At 43.4% G+C, this 21,799-nt stretch overlaps 1 protein-coding gene across 1 annotated transcript in view; it reads right to left on the bottom strand.

Moving 5' to 3' along the window:
- The window catches only part of STARD9 (StAR related lipid transfer domain containing 9), a 116,630-nt gene that overhangs the window by 34,589 nt on the left and 60,242 nt on the right, over nt 1-21,799 (bottom strand). Inside the window, exons 8-20 of the mRNA XM_045822223.1 lie at nt 16,073-16,142; nt 15,242-15,314; nt 10,746-10,813; nt 10,073-10,170; nt 9,467-9,673; nt 9,236-9,333; nt 8,238-8,315; nt 7,749-7,811; nt 5,086-5,265; nt 1,723-1,774; nt 1,248-1,385; nt 442-524; nt 214-317 (exon numbers count right to left, since the gene is read on the bottom strand). Coding sequence (XP_045678179.1) covers nt 214-317; nt 442-524; nt 1,248-1,385; nt 1,723-1,774; nt 5,086-5,265; nt 7,749-7,811; nt 8,238-8,315; nt 9,236-9,333; nt 9,467-9,673; nt 10,073-10,170; nt 10,746-10,813; nt 15,242-15,314; nt 16,073-16,142 — 1,312 coding nt within the window. The remainder of the gene's footprint in view (nt 1-213; nt 318-441; nt 525-1,247; nt 1,386-1,722; nt 1,775-5,085; nt 5,266-7,748; nt 7,812-8,237; nt 8,316-9,235; nt 9,334-9,466; nt 9,674-10,072; nt 10,171-10,745; nt 10,814-15,241; nt 15,315-16,072; nt 16,143-21,799) is intronic.

Here is a 21,799-nt window from a genome sequence, read left to right as displayed (position 1 = left end):
ACTGAAGAGGAAATAAATGAGGGCCGAGACCACTTCTCTGCCAACCGCCAGCTGAGCAGCTGGCTCGGTGTCTTCAAGTCCCTCGCCAAGTGGGTTTGGACCAGCTTCATTCAAACCTTGGCTGCTATACTCACCTCCTCCCGGCTCCATGTTGTAATGGCCTAAGAAGAAAAACTAGCAGGTTCTACAGCAGAACAAGAAGCTGTTTCTCACCTTTTTTTCCAAAGCGAAGGGCAGAGACCCAACCTGGAGGCAGTGACATCTCCATCCAGGTTCAGCCACTCCAAAGAGCCACTGCCACCAACAGCCTCACCAACCTGGGAACCAGGGAAGGAGCACAGTGAGGCTGCAATCATCAGCCCTCCCTCCCCTCCCGAGAGAACCAGACCAAGCTCAAACTCCTCCCCCAGAAAGGAGAGCTCGAGCAGCCAGCGTGCTGACCTGCCTTCTCTGCCGAAGGACAGCGGCCTCTGCTGGGTGGCTGAACCGGAACGTCTGTGCTTTCCCCAGAGTTATGACCGCTCCTGTGGCACAGAGACAGATGAGAATCCAGTCCCCAGCGCCTGTTCTGGGTACACACTACGTGCAGGGCGCTGTTCTGCGAGACAGAAGTCCTGCCCTCAACAAGTGGATAATTAGCTCAGTCAAAAAGATATGTATTCATTGGAGACTGCACAGAGTATATATCAAACTAACAAAATGAGCAGGAAGAGTCTAGTACCCCAAGGAGAAGCCAGATGGATTCCAGGTGGAGCAGTCAGGGAATACTTCAGCAGTCAGAGGGGGAATGTAAGCTCAGCCTCAAAGGACAGACAGAATTGGAACAGATTAATACTAACAGTGACAGTGACAGTGCTGCCGACCATGAGTGCTAACTAAGCACCAAGAACCCACTGAGAACAAAAGTACATGGTTAGCTCATCGAACCCTCACGTTTCCTGCTATTCAACCCTATTATTATCCCTATTTTACAGATGGGGAAATTGAGGCTCAGAGACTTTCCCAAGCACATAGAACTAAGAAACACAGGGACAAATTTCAGAGTCATTCTCCATTCTGGGGGCCAGCAATTACGGCTTCTTCGTTTATGGGAAGAAGATGGTTTTAGGAAACCTTCAGATCTCTGGTGCAGGGGCTGGGTGTCCCATCTTTAAAGGCTGCTTCACTGAGCTCTCTGGGCCTGGCCCATGAGACAGGAGCTGGTCCCTCACTCATCCCGGCATAAACAGGGCTGTGGACAGTCCTACCTTGGGTCAGACGGCAGGAGGCAGTGACCTCCCGGCCGTTGACTGTGCAGCGGGCGCCCTGGGCAGGCCGCAGAACGACGACCCCACAGGCACTGGTGATGGTGCAGTGGTCTCTCTCAATCCACTGACCCTGCAAGACTAAGGAAAGGTGGGGGTCACCTGGGTGGAGACACGGACCAGGGAAACACCTCCTCCATTCTACCCATGAGATCAGAATCCACATCTAGGTCTCATATCCTGACAAAAGAGGAAGAGCCACCAGCTGAAACCACCCAGACCTGGGTCCTCCCACGTGTGGGTCCCCTCCTATCGTGTCCCAGACAACAGCTGTAGTCCCCCAGCCTAGCAGCAAAGGGAACAGCCCCTAGGACTCCAGAGATCCTTTCCTCTCAGAGCACCACCGGCATCTTGTGAAAAAACCTGTCAGGCAGGAGTACCTGCCACAAACTGCCAGACCACATGCTCGGTCACTCACCAATGTCCTGTTCCTGTTCTGAGTCAATCCTTCCTATTTTTGTTGTCCCCTCCTACAGGGAAAAACAAAGCCAATTAAATGAGCTTAAAAAGGGAGACTGCCCTGCCCCCAAAGGAGAGTCTGCCCAACTGAGTGTTACCATCGTCACCCCCCAACCCGTCCCAGCTGGTCCACATAGCTTCTCCACTGTGGTCCAGGCTATTCTGACTGCGACGCCCACTCACTCTGCAGCCAGGAAGACCCTGAGAAGGTGGGGGCAAAAAATACGTGACAAAGCAGCATCAGATCTCGGCAAAGTCCAACAAGGTTGGCAAACTCCCACAGCCTGAAGCTAGGGAACAGCCACGGCCGTCAGTCAGAGGTTCTTTGGTCTGAGGAAGCGGGCACACAGAATGGCTTTCTCCCAGGCGCTAAGGTTCGTCTGGCCCAAGTTCGGTCCAGGCAGTCCCAGATACACGTGTTCTATGGAGGTGTATGGGAGCTCAGGATTTTTACCTTCTTGGTCCGCAGATGAAGTTTAGCAGACACCAGATTGTAAGAAGGGTAAAACACGAATAGGAGAAAAGCACATCTAGAATCAAAAAGGACTGGAAGAGAGTACGAGAGAGGAGGGGGAAATGGGAGTTAGTACAAATGAATCACAAGGTTAGTAGAAGACAAGGCCTTCTGGCCTTCGATTGCAGCATTTCGGACCACAAAGCCTTGTCTGGGAAGGTGGCAACGTGGCAACAGAGACGCTGGGTTCAGATGTGTACTTACCACCCAATGAATAACCACTCCCTATGTCCCAGGCACTGCGCCGAGTGCTTTACAGACATCTCTTATTTAATCCTTAACAACCCAAAATGTAGGTGTTATTATCCTCCTTTTATAGACAAGGAATCTAAAGCTGACAGGGGACAAGACGCCCAGGGAACCCACAAACTAAATAGGAGAGCTCTGCCTAGATGTCAGGTCTTTCTGGGTCCTGAGCCTTGCTCTTCCAACGCGCACAGCACCTCCCCACCACCTGAGGTTCACAGGGTGACAGAGTTCCACACTAGGCTTCACTGTTAGCAGCCAGAGGGGTGATCTCTGTAGTGCCCCCAAAACTGCCTGTGAGAAGGAAGACTCCTAAAAGTGATGAATGAGGCTCTGTGCCCCCTGTGCACACATACCCACAGATGGCCAGAGCCCAGCCTTTTCTGCTCAGCCAACAAGGGTCACACCAACCGATGGATACTGGCCTCCAGGCACCACCAGACAGGATCAAGGGAAAGGGGTCAAGACCCCTCATGTGGGTTCAGGGTCAGCCCTGATGAAGAGGCACATTCCTCCCCAAAGGATAAAGGCCACAGCCTATCACAACTTCTAGACCTGCAGTGCAGAAATGACCAAAAAACATGATGGCATCTGTTTAACAGGGACTGAACAGGCGCCTGTGGTTGCTGCCCCTCTGCCTCTTATGCAAGGAAGGTTAGCAGCACACAGGCACTCAGGAGGACCAAGTCCAGGATACCAGTAACCTGTGCTCTATGCATCCTTTCTCCAGGCCCCCTCCCTCCCAAGGTTCCTGCTGAGGTGGCCCAAGGGGAAACAGCTCCCAGCACATTGCCAGGGACTAGTTCCAGGTCTGTAGTCAAGTCAGCAAACAAACAAACAAAACAGAATCTTGAGTATTACTGTTATACTACTACCCAAACCAGGTGTAAACAAATAAAAAGAGGGAAATCAGTACAAAAATGGCAGGATTAGCACCACTTGGAACACCCCCCCAGGTTCACTGGAAATGCGCCAAGCAGGGAGTGCCCTGCATCAGCAAGGAACGCCAGCACTTCTACATTCAGATGAGGCTGGCCATGACCTTTCACCCTCTGCACTTACCCCAAGCTCTACCACTTGATTTCTAGCTTCATCCACTTACTCCACATACAATCAATATATCACCTCAATTCTACTCAAATACTGACCATTTTAATCCACCTGGTCTCTTCCTGACTTCCAACCTTTCTCAGTGGTTCCAACAATCTGAAGGATCCACAGCCTTTGGTATTTAGATCTGTTGATAAGGTAATGGCCCCTTCTGCCTGAGGCATTTTCACTGAGAGTTATACTCTGTGTATCAGAAAATAAGCTTCTTTAGCTTTCTGTCTGAGAGGCTCAGTCTCTGACAGCTCCCTCAGGGCTTATCCTAAGAACAGAGACTTTTTTTTTTAAGATTTTATTTTTTATTTATTTCTAGAGAGAGGGGAAGGGAGGGATAAAGAGAGTGAGAGAAACATCGATGTGTGGTTGCCTCCTGTGTGCCCCCTGCTGGGGACCTGGCCCACAACCCAGGTATATGCCCTGACTGGGAATCGAACCAGCAACCCTTTGGTTTGCAGGCTGGCACTCAATCCACTGAGCTACACCAGCCAGGGTAAGACTTTCTAAACATGGTGGGCTTTTCTAACATCTCACTACCACATGCACTACAGCACTAGGAGTCTAATTTCTCCAAGGATAATAACAGCATTACATATCCCCCATAAATGCTGTTCCTTTTAAATGTCAGCAGGGGACAATTCTGAGAATGAGGACTGGGTTTTCAGTGAGCATAGGGATTTTGGCCATGTAAAGTATATTCTGTCATCTGTAGAGATTGTCCTTCCACAGCAGGACATTCTTGGGGAGGGCAGGATATAAGACTCTATCTACCATGAGTCACTAACTCTCAAACAGTTTCATTTAGAAGTGAGGACCTCGCCTCCAGATGATGAAGAGCCAAGGGAGACAGGTCCTTTGTGGAAGGCCTTAACTTCATTCTGTTTTTTCTAGGTGGCTGCAAGTCATGCTTTGTCCCCAATGCCCCCAGCCCCTCCAGCTCCTCGGACTCTCCCCCACGCTTTCTCTAGGCTTCCTTTACCTGCTTTCTCTCCTCCCTTCTTTCCCCAGTGAGCCTAGTCATGGACAATTCCCCCTTTAGCCATCTGTGAGCAGCCTGTACGGCACGGCTCAGAGGTACTAATGGTGCTTTAAGGTTAGGATTTCACTTCCATGACTGCATTCCTGTGTTTTGGGAAGCCAGAAAAGGAATACAAGCAGCATCATTATCATTTTAAAATGAGAAGATAAGGCTCAGAGAATAAAAGCAAATTATATAAGAGCAATAGTAGCCATAGCTAAAGAAAAATGATTGTTCTGATTTCCAGTTTTCTGCGCTATTCACACAAGAGCGAAACAGCTCACAACTGGTTGGCTGGCCCAGTTTCCTGGGGGCAACCTGAAGGTGGCTCTGCAGCATCTGTCAAGCTCACTGAGGTGTAGCTGCTGCCCCTGGCTTTCCCCTCCTTGACCTCTGCGGCCAGTACCTCAGCAAGAGAGGGAGTGCCCCTGCCTACTTACCTTGAGGTGATAGAGTACGACGCCTGTGCTGAGCACGTCCTCCTCCAAGGCCATCAGGTGTGGCAGGCTGGAGTCGATGACAACCCCAGCCCTCCCCTTGTTGATGTCCACTCTGTAATGCTCCACTAGGGCCTTCCACTCATCCCACTTCTGGACCCAGTCTTGGGTCAGCCGGTCTATCTGCAGAGAGGGAGGAGGCACCCTCAGAGGCTCAGCACGAGAAGCCGACCAAGTTCATACGTCCTCCTGGCCTGCTCCCTCCCTGCGCCCATATCACTTCCTTACCCTCCTCACTGTTACTGTTGAAAGCCCCACAGGAACCCTTGCACCCCCTCTGTGAGAACTCTGTGTTTTTAAAGTTTTCTTTAAGAAGCAAGTGTTACTTTCAAAAATAGAAAATCCCCCAGAAATGTTATTTTCAAAGTTTTCTGCAACAAGCATGTATTGTTTTTTTATTGGAAAAAATGTCATAAATGTTATTTATTTATTTACTTACTTACTTATTTTTAGAGAAGGGAAGAGAGAGAGAAACGGCAATGTGTGGTTGCCTCTCACGTGCCCCCTATTGGGGACCTGGCCCGCAACCCAGGCATGTGCCCTGACTGGGAATCGAACTGGAGACCCTTTGGTTGACAGGCTGGTGCTCAATCTATTGAGCCACACCAGCCAGGGCCATAAATGTTATTTTTAAAAACTGATTGAGATGTTAGACATCTATAATTCCCCTCTCCCCTCTGCCTTCTACAAGAGCCATACTGGGAATCCTTTTGTGACCTAACACTTTTCTCAAGTGCAGCACGTTGAGCTCTAATGTATGAGTGTGTATGTGGTTCAAAGACCACAAAGCACCAGAGGAGTCTCCCCAGGGAGAAATATATGAAGCTGGTCTGAAATACCATACAGTAATAAAATAACAACCACAATAATAAAATCCTGAAGCTTTACAATGCATCAGGATCAGAGTTTTAAAAATAAATATACCAAGACTTAGAAGCCTTAAGACCACCTAGGATATGAAACAAACAATATTGAATGCAGAGTCCCTTTTCCTTCTTATGGTGGAAATTCATGCCTAGGCAGGAAGCTTATTATCCTGGAAATGGAAGAACTGGGAAACCCAGGAAAAGAACCTGGATTCAACTAAATACTGCTCTCACAAATGGAATACTTAAGGAGGAAAAAACTATGCCAAGTTTAGGTACCCTACAAACATTATTTTTAATGTCATAATTATTGAGACTGGGACGCAGCAGAGGTGAGAGGTGGGTCACGCTGACTTACAGACTGACCGACCTGCACAGCAGCCTGGAGGCACTGCTGAACACACCTCCCCTCTGGCTGGCTTTGCTGTCCCCGAGACTGCCTAAGGTCATAAGGCCAGCAAGTGGCAGGTTCCACTCCACCTGAATTCTGCCAGCCTGTGTAATACAACCATAAGCCTGGGATGATTTTGACTTTTCCACTTCATCTCTTATGTATAGAGGTGTGATGTTTTCTGAACGCCAAATCAGAACGTATGGTTAAACACAGAATTGAGAAACTTCTGAATATAGTCCTAGAGTTTAGTTTGGGTAACAAAACGTTGACGTAGCCAGATACTTTAATAACACATAGACTTTAATAACACATAGGATGATATAATAGAAGATTGGAAATCGAGACCTTTGGTTGCAAGATCTAAATCTAACCTGTCACCAAATAATGCCTGCCACTTCTTTCAAGTGTCTCTGGGAATCAGCATTTAATCTAATCTCCCCAAATGCCCCGTCCTTGCTCTCACAGGGTCACGACAGCAGTCCCTTTCCTGGGTGGTCTCTCTGCTTCCAGGTTTCCCTCCCTTCAACCCACCCTGCAGACAACGTCATATTAGTTTCCCCACTGCCCTCCTTTATTATGTCACTGACCTGGTTCAGGAAGCTGTGGTCAATCCTGTTTATGTCAAGTTCAAAACTCCTCACATGGCCCTTGTCTTACCTCCACTACTCTCTACCCAGAGTACCCACTCCAGCCAGCCTAGTCTTCCTCCCACTGTGAGCTGCCCCATGGCCTTCCCACACCAGTTCATTCTCTCAGTCCCATGCCTTCGCTTATGCTCCCCTCTCTCGCCCCGAATTCCTTACCCCTTCCACATACCTAACAAGCTACTATCATCAAGGTCTAGTTCAAGATGTCTAACTTTCCGCTCCAGCAATATAATGCCTGCCCTGAAAATTCCAAGCCATCATGCTTTCTTCCTTCCTTCTCTAAGCTCTTTCATCTAACTCATATGGTTTATTGCATTTAACCATTCTCTAAATGTGTTTCCAACTCTACTGCAAGCCGCTTGCAGACAGGGACTACACTGTGTCTTTTGCAGCATCATGAGCTATCTGGTGCTCAGTGAATGCATGTTGGGCAGTTGATTTACTGATTGGAAAGTATGTTTTATTTTCTAAGCTATTGTCACTATCCAAAGGGAGTTACCATGAATTTTTGAGAAAACAGAATAGTCAGAAGGCTGGTCAACAGCCCTCCAGACAAATGAATCCCCATTCGAAACTCAATGGCGGCAAAAACTGTCTGTAAATTGGACAGAACCCCTCTGTCCTGTCGAGGGAGCAGCCCTGGCCTGGGAATGTCAAAGGGTGGTGTGAAGCACAGCTGGGCCCACCCCACACACCCACCTTCGATTCATTCTGGAGGACCAGCTCCTGCAGGTTTCTGTCCTTCTCCTCATTGAAGTTTCTCTGCACAAAGAGAGAGATGTACTCAGCGGGCCCCACCCTTACTCTTGTGAGGGAAGACAAGGTGCAGACAAGGGGAAGTCTTTATCTTTAAAATCATAAACAAATCAGAAGTCTAAGTGTTTGGGCTCAGAGTGACACAAAGAAGGTGAATTCAAAGAACTTTTTCTGGAGGAGCCCATTCCCATATCTGCCCACACACGGAATAAGGGCCAGATGGGCAAATGCCCTTTGGATGAGAGATAATGTAGTGAGGGGATGTCCACCCCACCTGAAGCTACACAGGAAATCAGAGTAATCCCCTTCCTGCCTTTGCACCTGCCCCTGCTCCACCGGTGTCACTTCACTGAGAATACAGCAAAGCTGGGCTTCGAGTCTACGCAGGAGAAAAGGGGCTCGAACACACACTCATTCTGGCTGCCTGCGTACCAGTTCGAAGCTCAGCAGCAAGGCTTTCAGTCTTCTAATCTCTTCCCTGAGTTCTCGGATCAACTTTACGTTTGCATCCTGAAACACAGAGAACGCAGTCACCACTGACGGATAGCAGGCTCCAAACAGCTATGAGATGCTATGTGCAATTAGCTTGGAAGAAGTAGATCACTCCTTTGGAGTACCTTCTGGGGCAGTCTTCCTAAATGTGGTCCCAGGACTAACAACTTGTCAGAAATACAAGTTCTGTCCCTACCCAGCACCTACTGAGTCAGAAACTCTTGAGGGCTGGGGCCCAGCTGTGGTTTAATGAACCTCCAGGAGGTTCGGCCGCCCACTGAAGTCTGAGTCACTGTCCTACAGCAGGAGGGCAGGCAGGTGACACGAAGGCGGGGCGTGCACAGACAGCAGGTGCTAACCTCTTGGTGTGGTGACTAAGCTTAGTGTCTAATTCCACTGCCTTTTAAAGTAGTCCGTAGATGGGCTAGACCTGTCCAGCCACTGGTTTCAATCCCTGCTCTACAACCAGTCACTGACATTACAAAGCAGGTAAGGAATTTTTGGAATATTCTCATTATTATTGAGCATTCAAAACTAATGAATTTACTACATGCCTCTTTCAGCCCAAAAGAGAGGCATAATGACAATTAGCATAGAAAAAAATATAAGCATACGTCAACATAAACTCGGAATAAAATTAGTAAATACAGAAATTTTAAAATAATTTTGTCTTTGAGTGACAATAGTACACCAAGGATGTTAGGAGGAATGGTCTTAGAGAAATATCTAAAATAAATTATTCATAAAAGGTTATAGATGAAGTCAGTAGAGATATGAGAGAAGAGTATAACACTAGAAGAATTTCACTCCCTTATCATTCAGAAAACAAGTTTGGCAAGTTGGGGCGAGCACAAAAAGAAAGACATCAATGAGGGGAATAAAACAGGGAGAGGTTTGTGTAAAGTATAACAGGTCAGGACTTCAGGCGAAGGTCTCACCTCATTTACCCGTGGCTTGTTGATGATGTTCTTGGCGTTGGAGGCATACCTCAGCGTGCTCATGGTCTCACTGTAGCTAGTGTGTGCAGGAGACACAGCTGAGGTACAAGGAGAAAGTTAAACAACAAGCCAAGCCCTCTAAGAGACCCGTGACGAAATGGGGGGCCACGGCCCTCTCTCTGAGGCACAGTGCCAGTCCCAACACAGAACCAGCCCCAGCACAGCACTCACTGGCAACCATGATGGTTTTGGAGTTGCCTCCAAGGCTGTCCTTCAGCAGCCAGGTCAACACGGAGTCCCGGTACGGGATGTAAGACTGCCTCCGGGAGGGACCCCCTCCACCACTGGTCCCAGGAGCGCCAGGGATCCCGCTGTCACCACCGGTGCTGGTCACACTGTTGAGGCTCTGGCAGCTGCTGAAAACTTGAGAGTTCTGGGCTTAAAAGACAAAACATAATAAAAGTGGAAGAAAAAAGAAATTGACACAAATGCATGAAAAGAAAACAAGGGTTGGAAAGTACAGACTGAAGTACCACACTCCTTAATCTGTTTCTGCATGTGACAGGATGCTTAAGCTTTGCGCCCTGAATTAGACTTTGGACTCAGGACATGGAATATTTGAGCCAATTTTGTAGTCTCCTTTCTCAAATGAGAGTACAGGGATGATGGCCAAGTTGTGTTCTAAAACACAGATAAATATCCATTTTGATGCCCCAAACCAGAAGGTAAACTATATCACAAAGGACCTTGCATCTACCCCATTTCGACAAAAGGAAAATGCATGAGTTACTCTCCAAAGCCCCCTCCCTCTCTGATGGCCCATCACCGGCCAATTACCTAAGGTGGAGATGACGATTCCTAGAGTCACAAGGGACTTGTTGATATTGGCTCCTTCCGTAATCCGGTCCTTACAGTAACTGGGGTCGGCTCTTTCACTAAAACAGTCAGAAAAACGGAAAAACAAAAGCAAACAAGGCAACACTATCCTTACGATATTGCTCAAAGGTACTACCCATTAATGCTACACATCATGGAAAGACCCACATAATAAACTCCTTTCAGACTTGGACTCCAGAAAAAAAAAGTTACCATCTTGTAATGAACTGTCATTCTTCTGCTTCTCAAGCATTAAAAATCAAACAATTCATCACACTTGTTTTTATTTTGGCTGCCAGAGTATTACGTGTAGTGCTTTCAGCTACACGTAATACTCATTTACAATAATTATATTAGCATAGCTTTAGTTTAATGTGCAGCCTAGGCACTGGGAATTTCAAAAGACCCTAGTGATTTTAATGGACAGCTAAGACTGAGAACCCCTGGCATGGAACTTTTGACTCCTAGAAGCTATAATTTCTTAATTTAGCATTCAACGAATGTGTTTCTTTTGTAATTTCCTCAGGATTAATGAAATATGAAAAGGTTGGAACAGGTTTATTTCCTATAAAATGCACAAGAACAAGGTCATTGCCAAGAAGTCATTCCCCCTTGGCTTTGAAATCCTAATTACCTGCCTGCTAGGTCCACAAGGTTGATCTTGCTGGAGATTTCAGAGGGGAGGTTGTTCTCCAGAACTGCCTAAGGTAGAAAATACATTTAAAGCTTACCAGTTGGAAGGACGTAGTTTCTTTCCCCCTTAGACACCCTCCTAACCAAGGTGACATTTTGGACTTTTTAGCCAGCTCATTCAAAAAAATCTGTATTCGGATGTACCAGATGAGATCTCAATATCCGACAGATACAATCAGTAAGTTCAGGGTAGTTACTCCACTAAAAATATGAGCAAGGCTTCCACAGAAAAATGGGGCAAATCCCTGCAATGTCCTCTGAGCACAATTTTCAGGGCACAAAGAATTTCAGTACAATTTAGCAGGCAAATCACCCAGTCCCCTCCAGGGGACTCTGACTCTCACAGCAGGCTGGGCCCCTGTGGAGGTTTGGCTTGTCTCTCGTTAACCCGAGTCACATCAGGCTAACTGGCTAGGGCAGCAATTCTCAACCTTTTTTGTGTCATGGGACACACAAACTAATTACTAAAATTCTGTGGCATACCAAAAAATATTTTTTTTTGCCAACCTGACAAAAAATATAATTTTGATTTATTCACACTGAGTGGCTATTGTTGTGTTAACTGTTGTCACTTTTTAAAAAAAAATCTGACAATCTAAGGGAAAAGAGGTCAGTGCCCCTGACTAAGCACTCAGGTACTGCATGTTTCAAGACTAATATACTAATATACTCTCTAATAGTGTATATCAAAGAACAGAAGTTTTAAATTTTAAACACTTCCAAATTTCAATTTGTTCTTTTGTTCAATTTGTAATGTTAGTGTCATATCTTAAAAAAAAAAAAACTTTGCCTAAGATCACGAAGGTTGTCCCATATTATCCTCTACAAGATTAATAGTGTGTTTTACATTTATGCCAATGATGCAGTTTGAGTTAATTTTTAGGTAAGTACAAAGTATGGATCAAAACTGTCTTGTTTTAGTTTTTTCTTTTAAATATATGGATATTCAATTGTCCTACTGCTATTTGTTGAAAAGGCTAGACATTATTGAATTGTTTTTACCACTTTGTTAAAAGACAGTTGCTTATACGTGTGCGGGTCTGTTTTGGACTCCCTTCTGTCTGTTCCACTGACCTATTTATCTATCTTACTGTTAATGCCAGGCTAGCTTGATTGCTTAGCTTTGTGCTGTGCATGGTTTATCCTAGAGAATGTTCTATGTGCACTTGGAAATGCATGTTCTATGGATGTTAAGTGGAGGAGTCTTTACATGTAAGGTCACGTTGGTTGGTAATGTTGCTCAAATCTATATCCTTACTGATTTTTTTCTAGTTGTTCTACCAATTTTCAAAGTGGATCATTGAAATCTCCAACTATTGTTATTGAATTGCCTGTTTATTTTTCTTTTCAATTCTGTAAATTTTTCCTTTTGCATTTTGGGTCTCTAGTGTTCATAGGACATACATTTAAAATTACTGTATCTTCTTGATGTATAAACCCTTTATCATTATGAAATATCTCTCTCATACTTGTCTTAAAATTTTTTTTGTCTGATACTAATAACGTACTCTTGCTCTCTTATGACTATTATTTATATGGTGTATCTTTTTCCATCCTTTTACTTTCAACCTATTTGTATCTTTGAATCTAAGGAGTGTTTTTTGCAGACAGCATATACTTGGGTCTTGCTTTTACTCTGATAATTTGTACCCTCATCCACTTACACTTAGTGTAATTATTTATCTGGCCAGAATCATATCTGTTGTTTTTCTCTTTATTTTCTGTATGATTCATGATGTTTTGTCTTTGTGTTCTTTCTCTGCCTTCTGAATGTTAAATAAGTATTTTTAGTGTACTATTTTAATTCCTGATTTTAAAATTACAATCTTGAGCTACTTTCTTAGTGCTACTTTTGCTCTCCATATCAGAATATGCATCTTAACTTACCATGATTGACTTCAAAATAATACTAACTTATTTCTAACTAGAATATAGAAACTTTAATCTAATATATCTTCTTTTTCTGCTCACTACTTTATGCTGTTAGTCACAAGTAGGACAATGTGTGTGTGAGTATATATATATGATGTACAGTAATATAGCATTATATTATTGTTGTATACAATTTTATTATTTTAATGACATTAAAGGAAATGAGAAAGACTACACCACTTTATTTCAGTCTGAAATATTTCATTTAGTGTTCTTGTAAGGTAGGGCTGCTCACAATAATTCTGTCTTTTTTTTCTTTATTCAATGTAGGAATGTTCTTATTTCATCTCCACTTTTGAAAGCTAGTTTTGCTGCAATATAAATCTTGGTTGACAGCTTTATTTTTTTCATCAGTCTATTTTCTCGGGTCCAATGTTTCTGATGACAAGTCAGCCATTAATCACATAATTGTTCTCCTGTACATTGTGAGTCATTTTTCTCCAGCTGCTTTCAAGAGTTTCCCTTTCTCATTCAAAAGTTTGACTGTGATGAGTCTGGGCATGGCTCTTTCTTTGGGTTTATTTTACTTGCAGTTCTTAAGCATCTTAGATCTGTAGATTAATGATTTTGAACAAATTTGGGGATTTTTTTGTCCATTATATTTCAAAGTTCTCTTATGACTATTCCCTGTTCTCTCTCTCTGGAATTCCCATTACACTGATGTTGGCAGACCTGACTCTGTTCCCCAGGTCTGAGTGTCTCTGTTCATTCTTCTTCATATTTTACTTGTCTTCTTCAAATTCTTCTGCCATCTCAAATCTGCTGTTGAGTTCTACCATGAATTTTTCATTTCGATTATTGTACATTTGGATTCTAATCCCCATTTAAGAATATAATTTATATCATTTTAGCAAAATTCCCTAAAGTCATTGTCATCATGCTTTCCTTTCATTCTTTTGTTAAGGTTTTATTTACTTTAGAGGCGGGTAGAGGAGGGAGAAAGAGAAGGAGAGAAATGCTGATGTGAGAGAGAAACATCAATTGGTTGCTGCTTGCGTGCACCCCCACAGGATAAGAATCCCAACCCAGGCATGTGCCCCAACTGGGAATTGAACCGGCAACATTTCACTTTGCAGGACAATGCCCAACCCACTGAACCACACCAGTAAGGGCTTTCCTTTAATTATTTAAAATCATTTCTTTCAGTTCTTTAAACGCATTTATATTAGCTGCTTTGGAGTTGTTGTATGCTAAATCCAACATCTGGGGCACTTAGAGTCAGTTTTTATTGGCTGATTTTTTTCTTAAGCATGGTTCACACTTTCATGTTTGCTTTTCTATGTCTAATCATTTTTGGTTGAATACTAAATATTTTAGATAATATACTGTAAAAACTCTGGATTCTGATTTTTTCTTATTGAGGGTGGTAGTGTTGGTTGTTTTGTTTGGTAACTTGCCTGGACTAAATCTTTAAAATCTGTCTCCCCCACAATATGCAGCCAAAGCATTCTCTGCAGTTTTTTTCCATAGTCATTTTCAGTTGTAAGCTTGGCTTCTTAGGGGCCAACCTGTGTCTACACAGCTTAGTGTCCAGCCAAAGATCGGTCAGAAGTTGTAACCAAACACCTTGAGCCAACAAGACTTCTTCTCTGTTGATGGATCTATGTGTGAGCTAGGGAATAAATGAAAAGTTCTAGCAGTTTTTAAGTTCACCCCATCATCCACTAGCCACAGGGCCCTCTTGTGTCTCCTCTGTACACATGTGTAGATTCTGCCAAGTCAGGGCTGCATGGCTGGCTTGAGCCCACTTAGTCTCTACTGTGTGTGCACAGCTTTGGTTCCTCAGGGTATGAGAGGATCTCATCAAAAGCCCCTATGGCTGTGTCATCTCTCTGAACCCCTGTTAAATCCCCAGATAATCTGCCAGTTCATTTCTTGCCTGAAACAGACCCCAATCACAAGCTAACGTAGCCACTGGCCCTCCTCATTCACTTACCACTGAGATGACCATTTTAGCTGACAGTGCTCCAATCAGCACCTCTGGGAGTGGCAGCAACGAAACTGCTGGTTCGCATAACCTTCCCTCCCCTGATCGAACTGCCTCATTGACAGAGATTGGGGGTGAAGAGGGATGGGAGCAGTCCAAGACAATATACTATACATTTGAGCTGTTCTTACTTGCAATTCTGTAGTTTTCTTGAATATAGCCTTCTTAGTTCATTATATGGTTGCTTTGCACAGTTTTGTCCAGCTTTACAGCTGCTTTTTGGGGACAGGATTTATTGACTTTTTAACTCTATCGTAATAGAAGTGAATCTTTTACTCATTCATTTTAATGCTTGTTTTACTTCATTCTTGCTTTTTGTTTTAAATGGCCATACTGATCACATAGATATAAAAGTGCTTTGAAATGTTAAAAGTAAAATGTAAGTAGAAGATATTTTGATTAGTCTTATTAAATGCCTCTACCCTTTCTAGGTACACAGCTTAATAGACCTGTAAATGGATGAAGTCAAAAGGGACAAGGAAAGGAAGAAATCTAACCAAGTATAAGAAGTAACCCACCTGAGTGTAGTGGATAGTGAAGATGGCATGGGATCTGCTGCTGGCCTCATGAACATGGGTGGCTGCTGTGATTCTGTGTATACAAGGCAAGAAAATCAGAATGAGCATTGTTTATGCACGGCAAGTCTCTGAGGATCTAACACAAGAATGTTAGTGCTGAGGATCACAGATGAGAATCATGAAGCATCCGTACTTAGTCCAGTACACCTAGGAGAGCAGCCAATGGGGGCAGCAGCAGTGCTCTAGTTACTGATATCTGAGAGTAAAAGGTAATGTATCTTCATGTTAAACTACATTAGAACTTTTTTTAAGCAACAGAAACAAAAATCACATTTGAAAAGGGAAATACTAAAGAACACTCAGCCTGGAAAGACAGACTTATTAAATAAGACAAAGGGAGGTAAAGAACTTGTTGGAGAAGAAGCCTCGAAGACAGAGAAAGCTGTGATTAAACATAGAATATTAATCTCATGGTCCCAGAAAGACCTTTGAAATGAGATCTGGAATTATGTCAAGGTCAAACTTAAACCAGATGGAATTAACAGTCTCCCTTAGAAATTCATTCCAATGTGAAGTCAGGAGAGCCTTCCCTCCATCTAAATCTAAGTCAATAATTCTTTAGTTTAAGACCATCTCATTATTAGTGAGAAGATTCCTAAATCTTAAATCAGTGCAGCTTACTGTGGGTACATCACTGGTCTGAGAAAGGCCTCCTGACTATGAACGTGGGGAGCTGCAGAGACAGGCACCGCACACATGCCAAAGAGGTAGGAGAACACAGGACTGGAAAATGAGGCTGCAAAGAATGACAGGGACAAACAAATCTGTTACCTGTTTGCTATTCCCTCCTCCAAGAGTTGAATTACTTGCTTATAGTTGGTAACTACATGTTGAGATAAACCTATCAGATTTGTGAAGGAGAAAAAAATCAAATAAAATTTTTTGGTAAAGTTTAACCTTTTCCTGTAGGTCTTTAACTTTATCATTTCCATTTTATATTATTTAATAGATATGAGGAAACTTGCTAAATCCTTCGGATAATAAATTAAATCAACAAATATTTATTGGAAGCCTACTGTTAGGCATTGTGATAGGCTCTGGGAACGTGGGTCTCTGCCCTCACAGAGATCATAGTCTAAGACTAATTCATACCGCTTTTATGCCAACAACAAGTAAACAACAACAAAATCCCTTACAATTTTACTATGTAGGTTATAAAAAAAGTTCTCATATATTACTTCATTTGGCCCTCACTAAATTCTTGAACTATACAGGGACTATCTTCCTACAACATGGCAGACTCAGTTTGTCACACAAAAATACAGCACACGTGACCCTGTCTTCCCCACAGGTTACAAGCATGAGAAGTGACACCATACACGACAGTCTGGCCACATGCCACAGGAGCTAGGTAGTGGATCAGAGAGGTGGTCAGGGGAGGCTTCCTGGGGGAGGGCAGACTTGAATTTGGCAGCTGCAGAATGGGGAAGATTTAGACAGGTGGAGACTTGCCTGAGGACATGAAAGCAAATTTTATGACTGCTCACTGACCAAATCAGAAAGTGTCTTCATAACTGCACTGTAGAATCTCTATAGTAAACATTCAGGAGCAAAGTATCTATACAGGCTCATTGCTGAGTACAATTGCACTAAAAGGTAGCAAAGTAATTTGAACATTGACTAAAGATTTTTTGTTTTAAAGAATTATTGTTATTATTTAGATGTTGATACTAGTTTTGTGGTTATGTTTTATTAAAACATAATCTTTAAACATAATCCTTATCTTTTAGGGCTACATACTAAAATATTTACAAATGAGTTAATGTGATATCTGAAATGTGCTTCACAATAATAGAGGCTGGGGAGAGTGGACAGGAATGTATATGGAGCAGAACTGGCTGAGGGTTGATGGTTATTGTAACTGCATGGTGGATACATGGGGGTTCATTACAGTAGTCTGTTTTGTGTATGTTCAAAACTCTCTATGTTAACAATTTTTTAAATGTGACCAAGGATGGAGACCTTCTGCTTTTGGTAATAACAAATTAGATAATATAAACCAACCCTTCGACCACAGACTGTTTTAAAAAGCTGGACATGGGAATATATCCAAAGGAAATGAAAACACTAACTCAAAAAGATATCTCCACCCCCATGTTTAAAGTAGCATTATTCACAATAGCCAAGACATGGAAACAACCAAAGTATCCATCAAATGGATGAATGAATAAATAAGTTGTGATATACTGGGTCCTGCAGAAGTAAGGCCTGCTTGAATGTGGTTGGTAGGACAATAATATGGGTGTAATACTTTATAGTTTTAATTTGAACATTTCACCTAAAATGTCATATAGTGTGCTTGAGTGTCATATTGTTATGTCATAGAATTACATGCTTTTGATTTTGTAATAAAAGATTTTGTGATTAAAAGGGGCATTATTTGTGCCAGACCCTGTATATATCCCCCCAAAACAGAATTTCCTGGAGGGCAGGCCCCTTGTGGTACAGGCTTCCCCCTCTAGGTGAGTGTTTAGAAGCCCATCTGTATCAGTGTACCAGCTGGCGTTGTGAGAGGCTGCATTCAGCTTCAGCGAGGTTTTTTGCAAGACTCTTTCAATGCATTTGCCCATTTCATGAGGGGTGATTTAAGAGCACACCTGCCCAAACTGGGCTGAGTGTTCAGCAGTTGTAGATCAAAGAAGGTATGACCCCTGTGCCTTACCTCCCTGTTCACCTGATCTTGCCCCAAGCAATGTTTCTTTTCTGTTTCCCCAGATGGAAAAAGTCCTCAAAGGGAAACATTTTGCTGATGTGAAAGAGGTGAAACAAAAAACTAAAAGCACTAAAAAGCATCAAAATTGATGAGTTCAAAAGCTGTTTTGATGAGAGGAGAAGATGGAGACCAGGTAGGTGGAAGCTGAGTCCACGTGCTCTTATCCCAAATTGGATTCTTGGCTGATCTTCTGAAAAAATCAATTGATCTTAGCTGAAAAGAAGTTTGGAAGCCAAGGAGTAGAGAAGACGCTTCACAACAAGTGGTAAGGAGATTTTATAAGGTAAAGGGGAAATGCCCCATATGTGGCACCTGCAGCCATGGAGAGACTAGTCAGAAATCACAGCTTTGTGGATCCCTCCCCTCCCAGGACAGGGAACCCGCAGACCTGGGCCAGGAGTGACTCAGGAGGATATACAAAGTTGGGGAGATCCAGGCTACACACACATACGGGGAGCAGCACGTCCACAGCTGCAGCACCAAATGCCAACAGGGAGAGTGCCAGAGAGAGAGAGAGGGACTTTATCTCCCAAAAGGATCAGGGGCCGCACCTGGGTTGGGTGGAGACAGACTGCAGCCAGCCATGATCATGAGAGACTTCTGGCTTTTTGGAGAGGTGTGCATGGAAAACTGGACAGGGACTCACTACTGCAGTGGGACTGCCACAGAGAGACTATTTAAAAGGAGCTGAAGCATTCGGGGCAGGGACCCCAGCGTAGCTGCCCTGCCAGCAATGGAACGAGACTGAAGCACAGTTTGCTCCCACTGAATACAGCTGAGCAGAGATCAGAAAGTTAGGCAGCAAAGAGGTTTCTGGGCCCAAGCCCAGCGTGGCTAGCAAGCTGGGGTCTGTGCAAAACGGAGAATTAGGTACTGTGTCTACTGCAAGGGCAGTGGTCTGGGAATTAGATGGGCAAGAGTTGAGCACCTGAGATTATTTATAGCCAGGCATAACCCTCTTCCCCTGCAGAGTTCAAACCCCTGGGAAGGGAAGGAGTACCCAGCCCCCACCTCCTGCAGGACTGCAAGCACCGTATCCAATGGGGAAGCTCTGCAGAACAGGCAGGACAGGCTCAAGAACCCCCTGCAGGGTGCACATCCGCAGGAGAAAGGCAGGAAGAGAAATGTCACAAGGGTGCATTTTATACTGCTCTCAGGGAGACAAAATACACTAGTTCCTAGGGCGCTATTCCACTGAGGCCAGCAAGGCAGGGAGATCAGAAATCAGTGCAGCAATGGGAGAATCAGGGCTTTGCCCAGCCTCGGCTGGCACACAGAGCTGCCATCACACCAAGTAGGATGGAGCTGACCCTCTTACACAGATTGGTCCCTCCCTTGAAATGGACAGGTAGATCATCAGAAACTATACATTATTGGAAATAAGCTGAGACAGACCAAGATGGGTGGTGCAGAGGCAGGGGGAACACATCCACAATTTTCCCAGAAGACTGAACAGCGCCTCCCATGACAAACCCAAGGGTCTTCTACCTCAGTTGCAATAGAAGCCCCCTCTAGAGGCAGGTAAAGGTGATACATGCAGTGCTGCCAGAAGCTGGATGACCTTTCAAGGTCCCCCTGGACCTTTAGCTGACAAAAAGCCAAAGGCAGACCCAGAAGGAGAAGACAGAAGACAAACACCAAACTCTGCTGAGACAAATTCCACCTCATTCTTCTTCAGATTTTGCATTATTTTTCTCACATAGCCTTTTAACATTTCTTTTTCTTCAATTGTATTCCAACTAATTCACTATATTTTCTTATTTAGATTCTTATATTTTTTATTTTATTTTTATTTCAAATCCCACATTGTACCCCTCCCTTGTCTTACTCCACTTTGTCTTCTTCCTGCCCTTTCTTATAGAAAAAGTCTTAAACTTTCCCCTCCTTTCTATGCCTGGTGCCCGTTCCTTACTGTCACTGTTCCGCCTCCTGCTTATCCTCTCAAAATCACTTTTTTCCTTCAGTCAGCTCACAGTCTTTTCCCCTTTCTTATAATACTCTTATTGTCTTTCCACCTTTATTAACTGTTGCTTGTTTGGTGTGGATATTGTGGTTTTGCTGTTTTTCTTCAATTTTATTCTTATTTGCTCACTTTTTTTTTTACTTCAAATCTCACAGATTACTTCCTCCCTGTCTTACTCCATTTTGCCTTCCTCCTGCCCTTGCTTATTTAAGTTTGGAATTTTATTTTTTCCCTTCCTTAGCCTTGGATTCTGTTCTTTACTCTTGTTAATTTTCCTCCCTCTAGCCTCTCAAAATCATTTTTCTTTACTGTAGACATCTCTTATTCTCTTTTTATCTCTTATAATATTCTTATTCTCTTTCCACCTTCATTAATCTTTGCTCAGCTGTCATTGTTATAGACCCTGTTGTGGTTTCTCTTCAATTTTGTTCCCATTGGTTCACTATTTTTTAAATTTTATTTCAGACCTCGCATTATATCTTCCCTTTTCTTACTCCATTTTGCCATTGACCTTTCCTTTTCTACTTATGTTTTAAATTTTATTTTCTCCCTCTCTTCACCTTGTTTCTATCCCTACTCTTATTATTTTTCCTCTCTCTTTCCTCTCAAAATCATTTTTCTCCTTTGGTCATTTCATATTCCTTTTTCCTATCTTATACTACTCTTAATTTGTTTCCTGTATTACCTTTATTAGTCTGCTCATTTGCTGTTGATATTTCTGATGTGGTACGGTATTTTTATTGGCATAGGTTTGGTTTTTGGGTAGTTTTGCTTTTTTCTGCCAGTACCTGTACAACAGCATACAAGGCATGGTGGGGATTTTGACTCTCAGTCAGCCAAATGGGAGAACCCACCAATGAATGAGCCATCAATAATCAAAGCCCAAGTATAGCAAGAAAACCCATATAAACTGAATAAATGGTAGCCCCAGGACAACTAGATCAGGTGATCAAAAAGACTGTACCACTGAGTCCCACAAAACTCCTACCACAGAGCTTCACCCCATGAAGACAAGGCAGTCAAAGCAGAGCACTCTGAGAAGCAAAACAAACAAAAAGAATTACTTAAAATGGGGAGACAAAGAAATAACCCCCAATCGAGCTCTGGCTTATGTGGCTCAGTGGGCTGAGTGCTCACCTGTGAACCAAGGGGTCACCCATTTGATTCCCAGTCAGGGCACATGCCTGGGTTGCAGGCCAGGTCACCAGTGGGGGACAGGTGAGAGGCAACCGCACACTGATGTTTCTCTTCCTCTCTTTCTCCCTCCCTTACCTCTCTAAAATTAAATAAATTAAATCTTTAAAAAAATCAGAAACCCCCAATTGAAAGGAAAGGAGGAATCCCCCCAAAAGCTAAGTGAAATTGAGACAAGCAATTTTTCAGACATAGAGTTCAAAATAATGGTTATAAGGATATTTAAGGAACTCAGTGAAAACTACAAGGAAATTTATGGGAGCTACAAGGAACTTAGTGGAAACTACAGTAGCGTGAAAAGGACACAGACACTATGAATAAAAACCAGAAGGAAATGAAGAATACATTAGAAGAAACTAAAATCAGGCTAGACGAAGCAGAGGACTGAACTAGTGAGCTGGAAGACAAGGTAGAAAAAAAATACCCAGTCTGAGCAACAAAACACAAAAAGAGTCAAAAGGAACAAGGACAGTTTAAGACAGCTTCAGGATAGCATGAAATGTAACATTTGCATCACAGGAATACCACAGGAAGAAGAAAAGGAGCAAGGGATAGAAAAGCTATTTGAAAAAATAATGACAGAGGACTTCCCTAACTTGATGAGGCAAAAAGTCACACAAGTTCAGGA

Source organism: Phyllostomus hastatus, unplaced genomic scaffold (assembly GCF_019186645.2).
Source record: "Phyllostomus hastatus isolate PE091 unplaced genomic scaffold, TTU_PhHast_1.1 phas_scaffold_501, whole genome shotgun sequence".
Lineage (NCBI taxonomy): Eukaryota > Metazoa > Chordata > Mammalia > Chiroptera > Phyllostomidae > Phyllostomus > Phyllostomus hastatus.
This window is presented reverse-complemented; position numbering and strand designations above follow the sequence as displayed.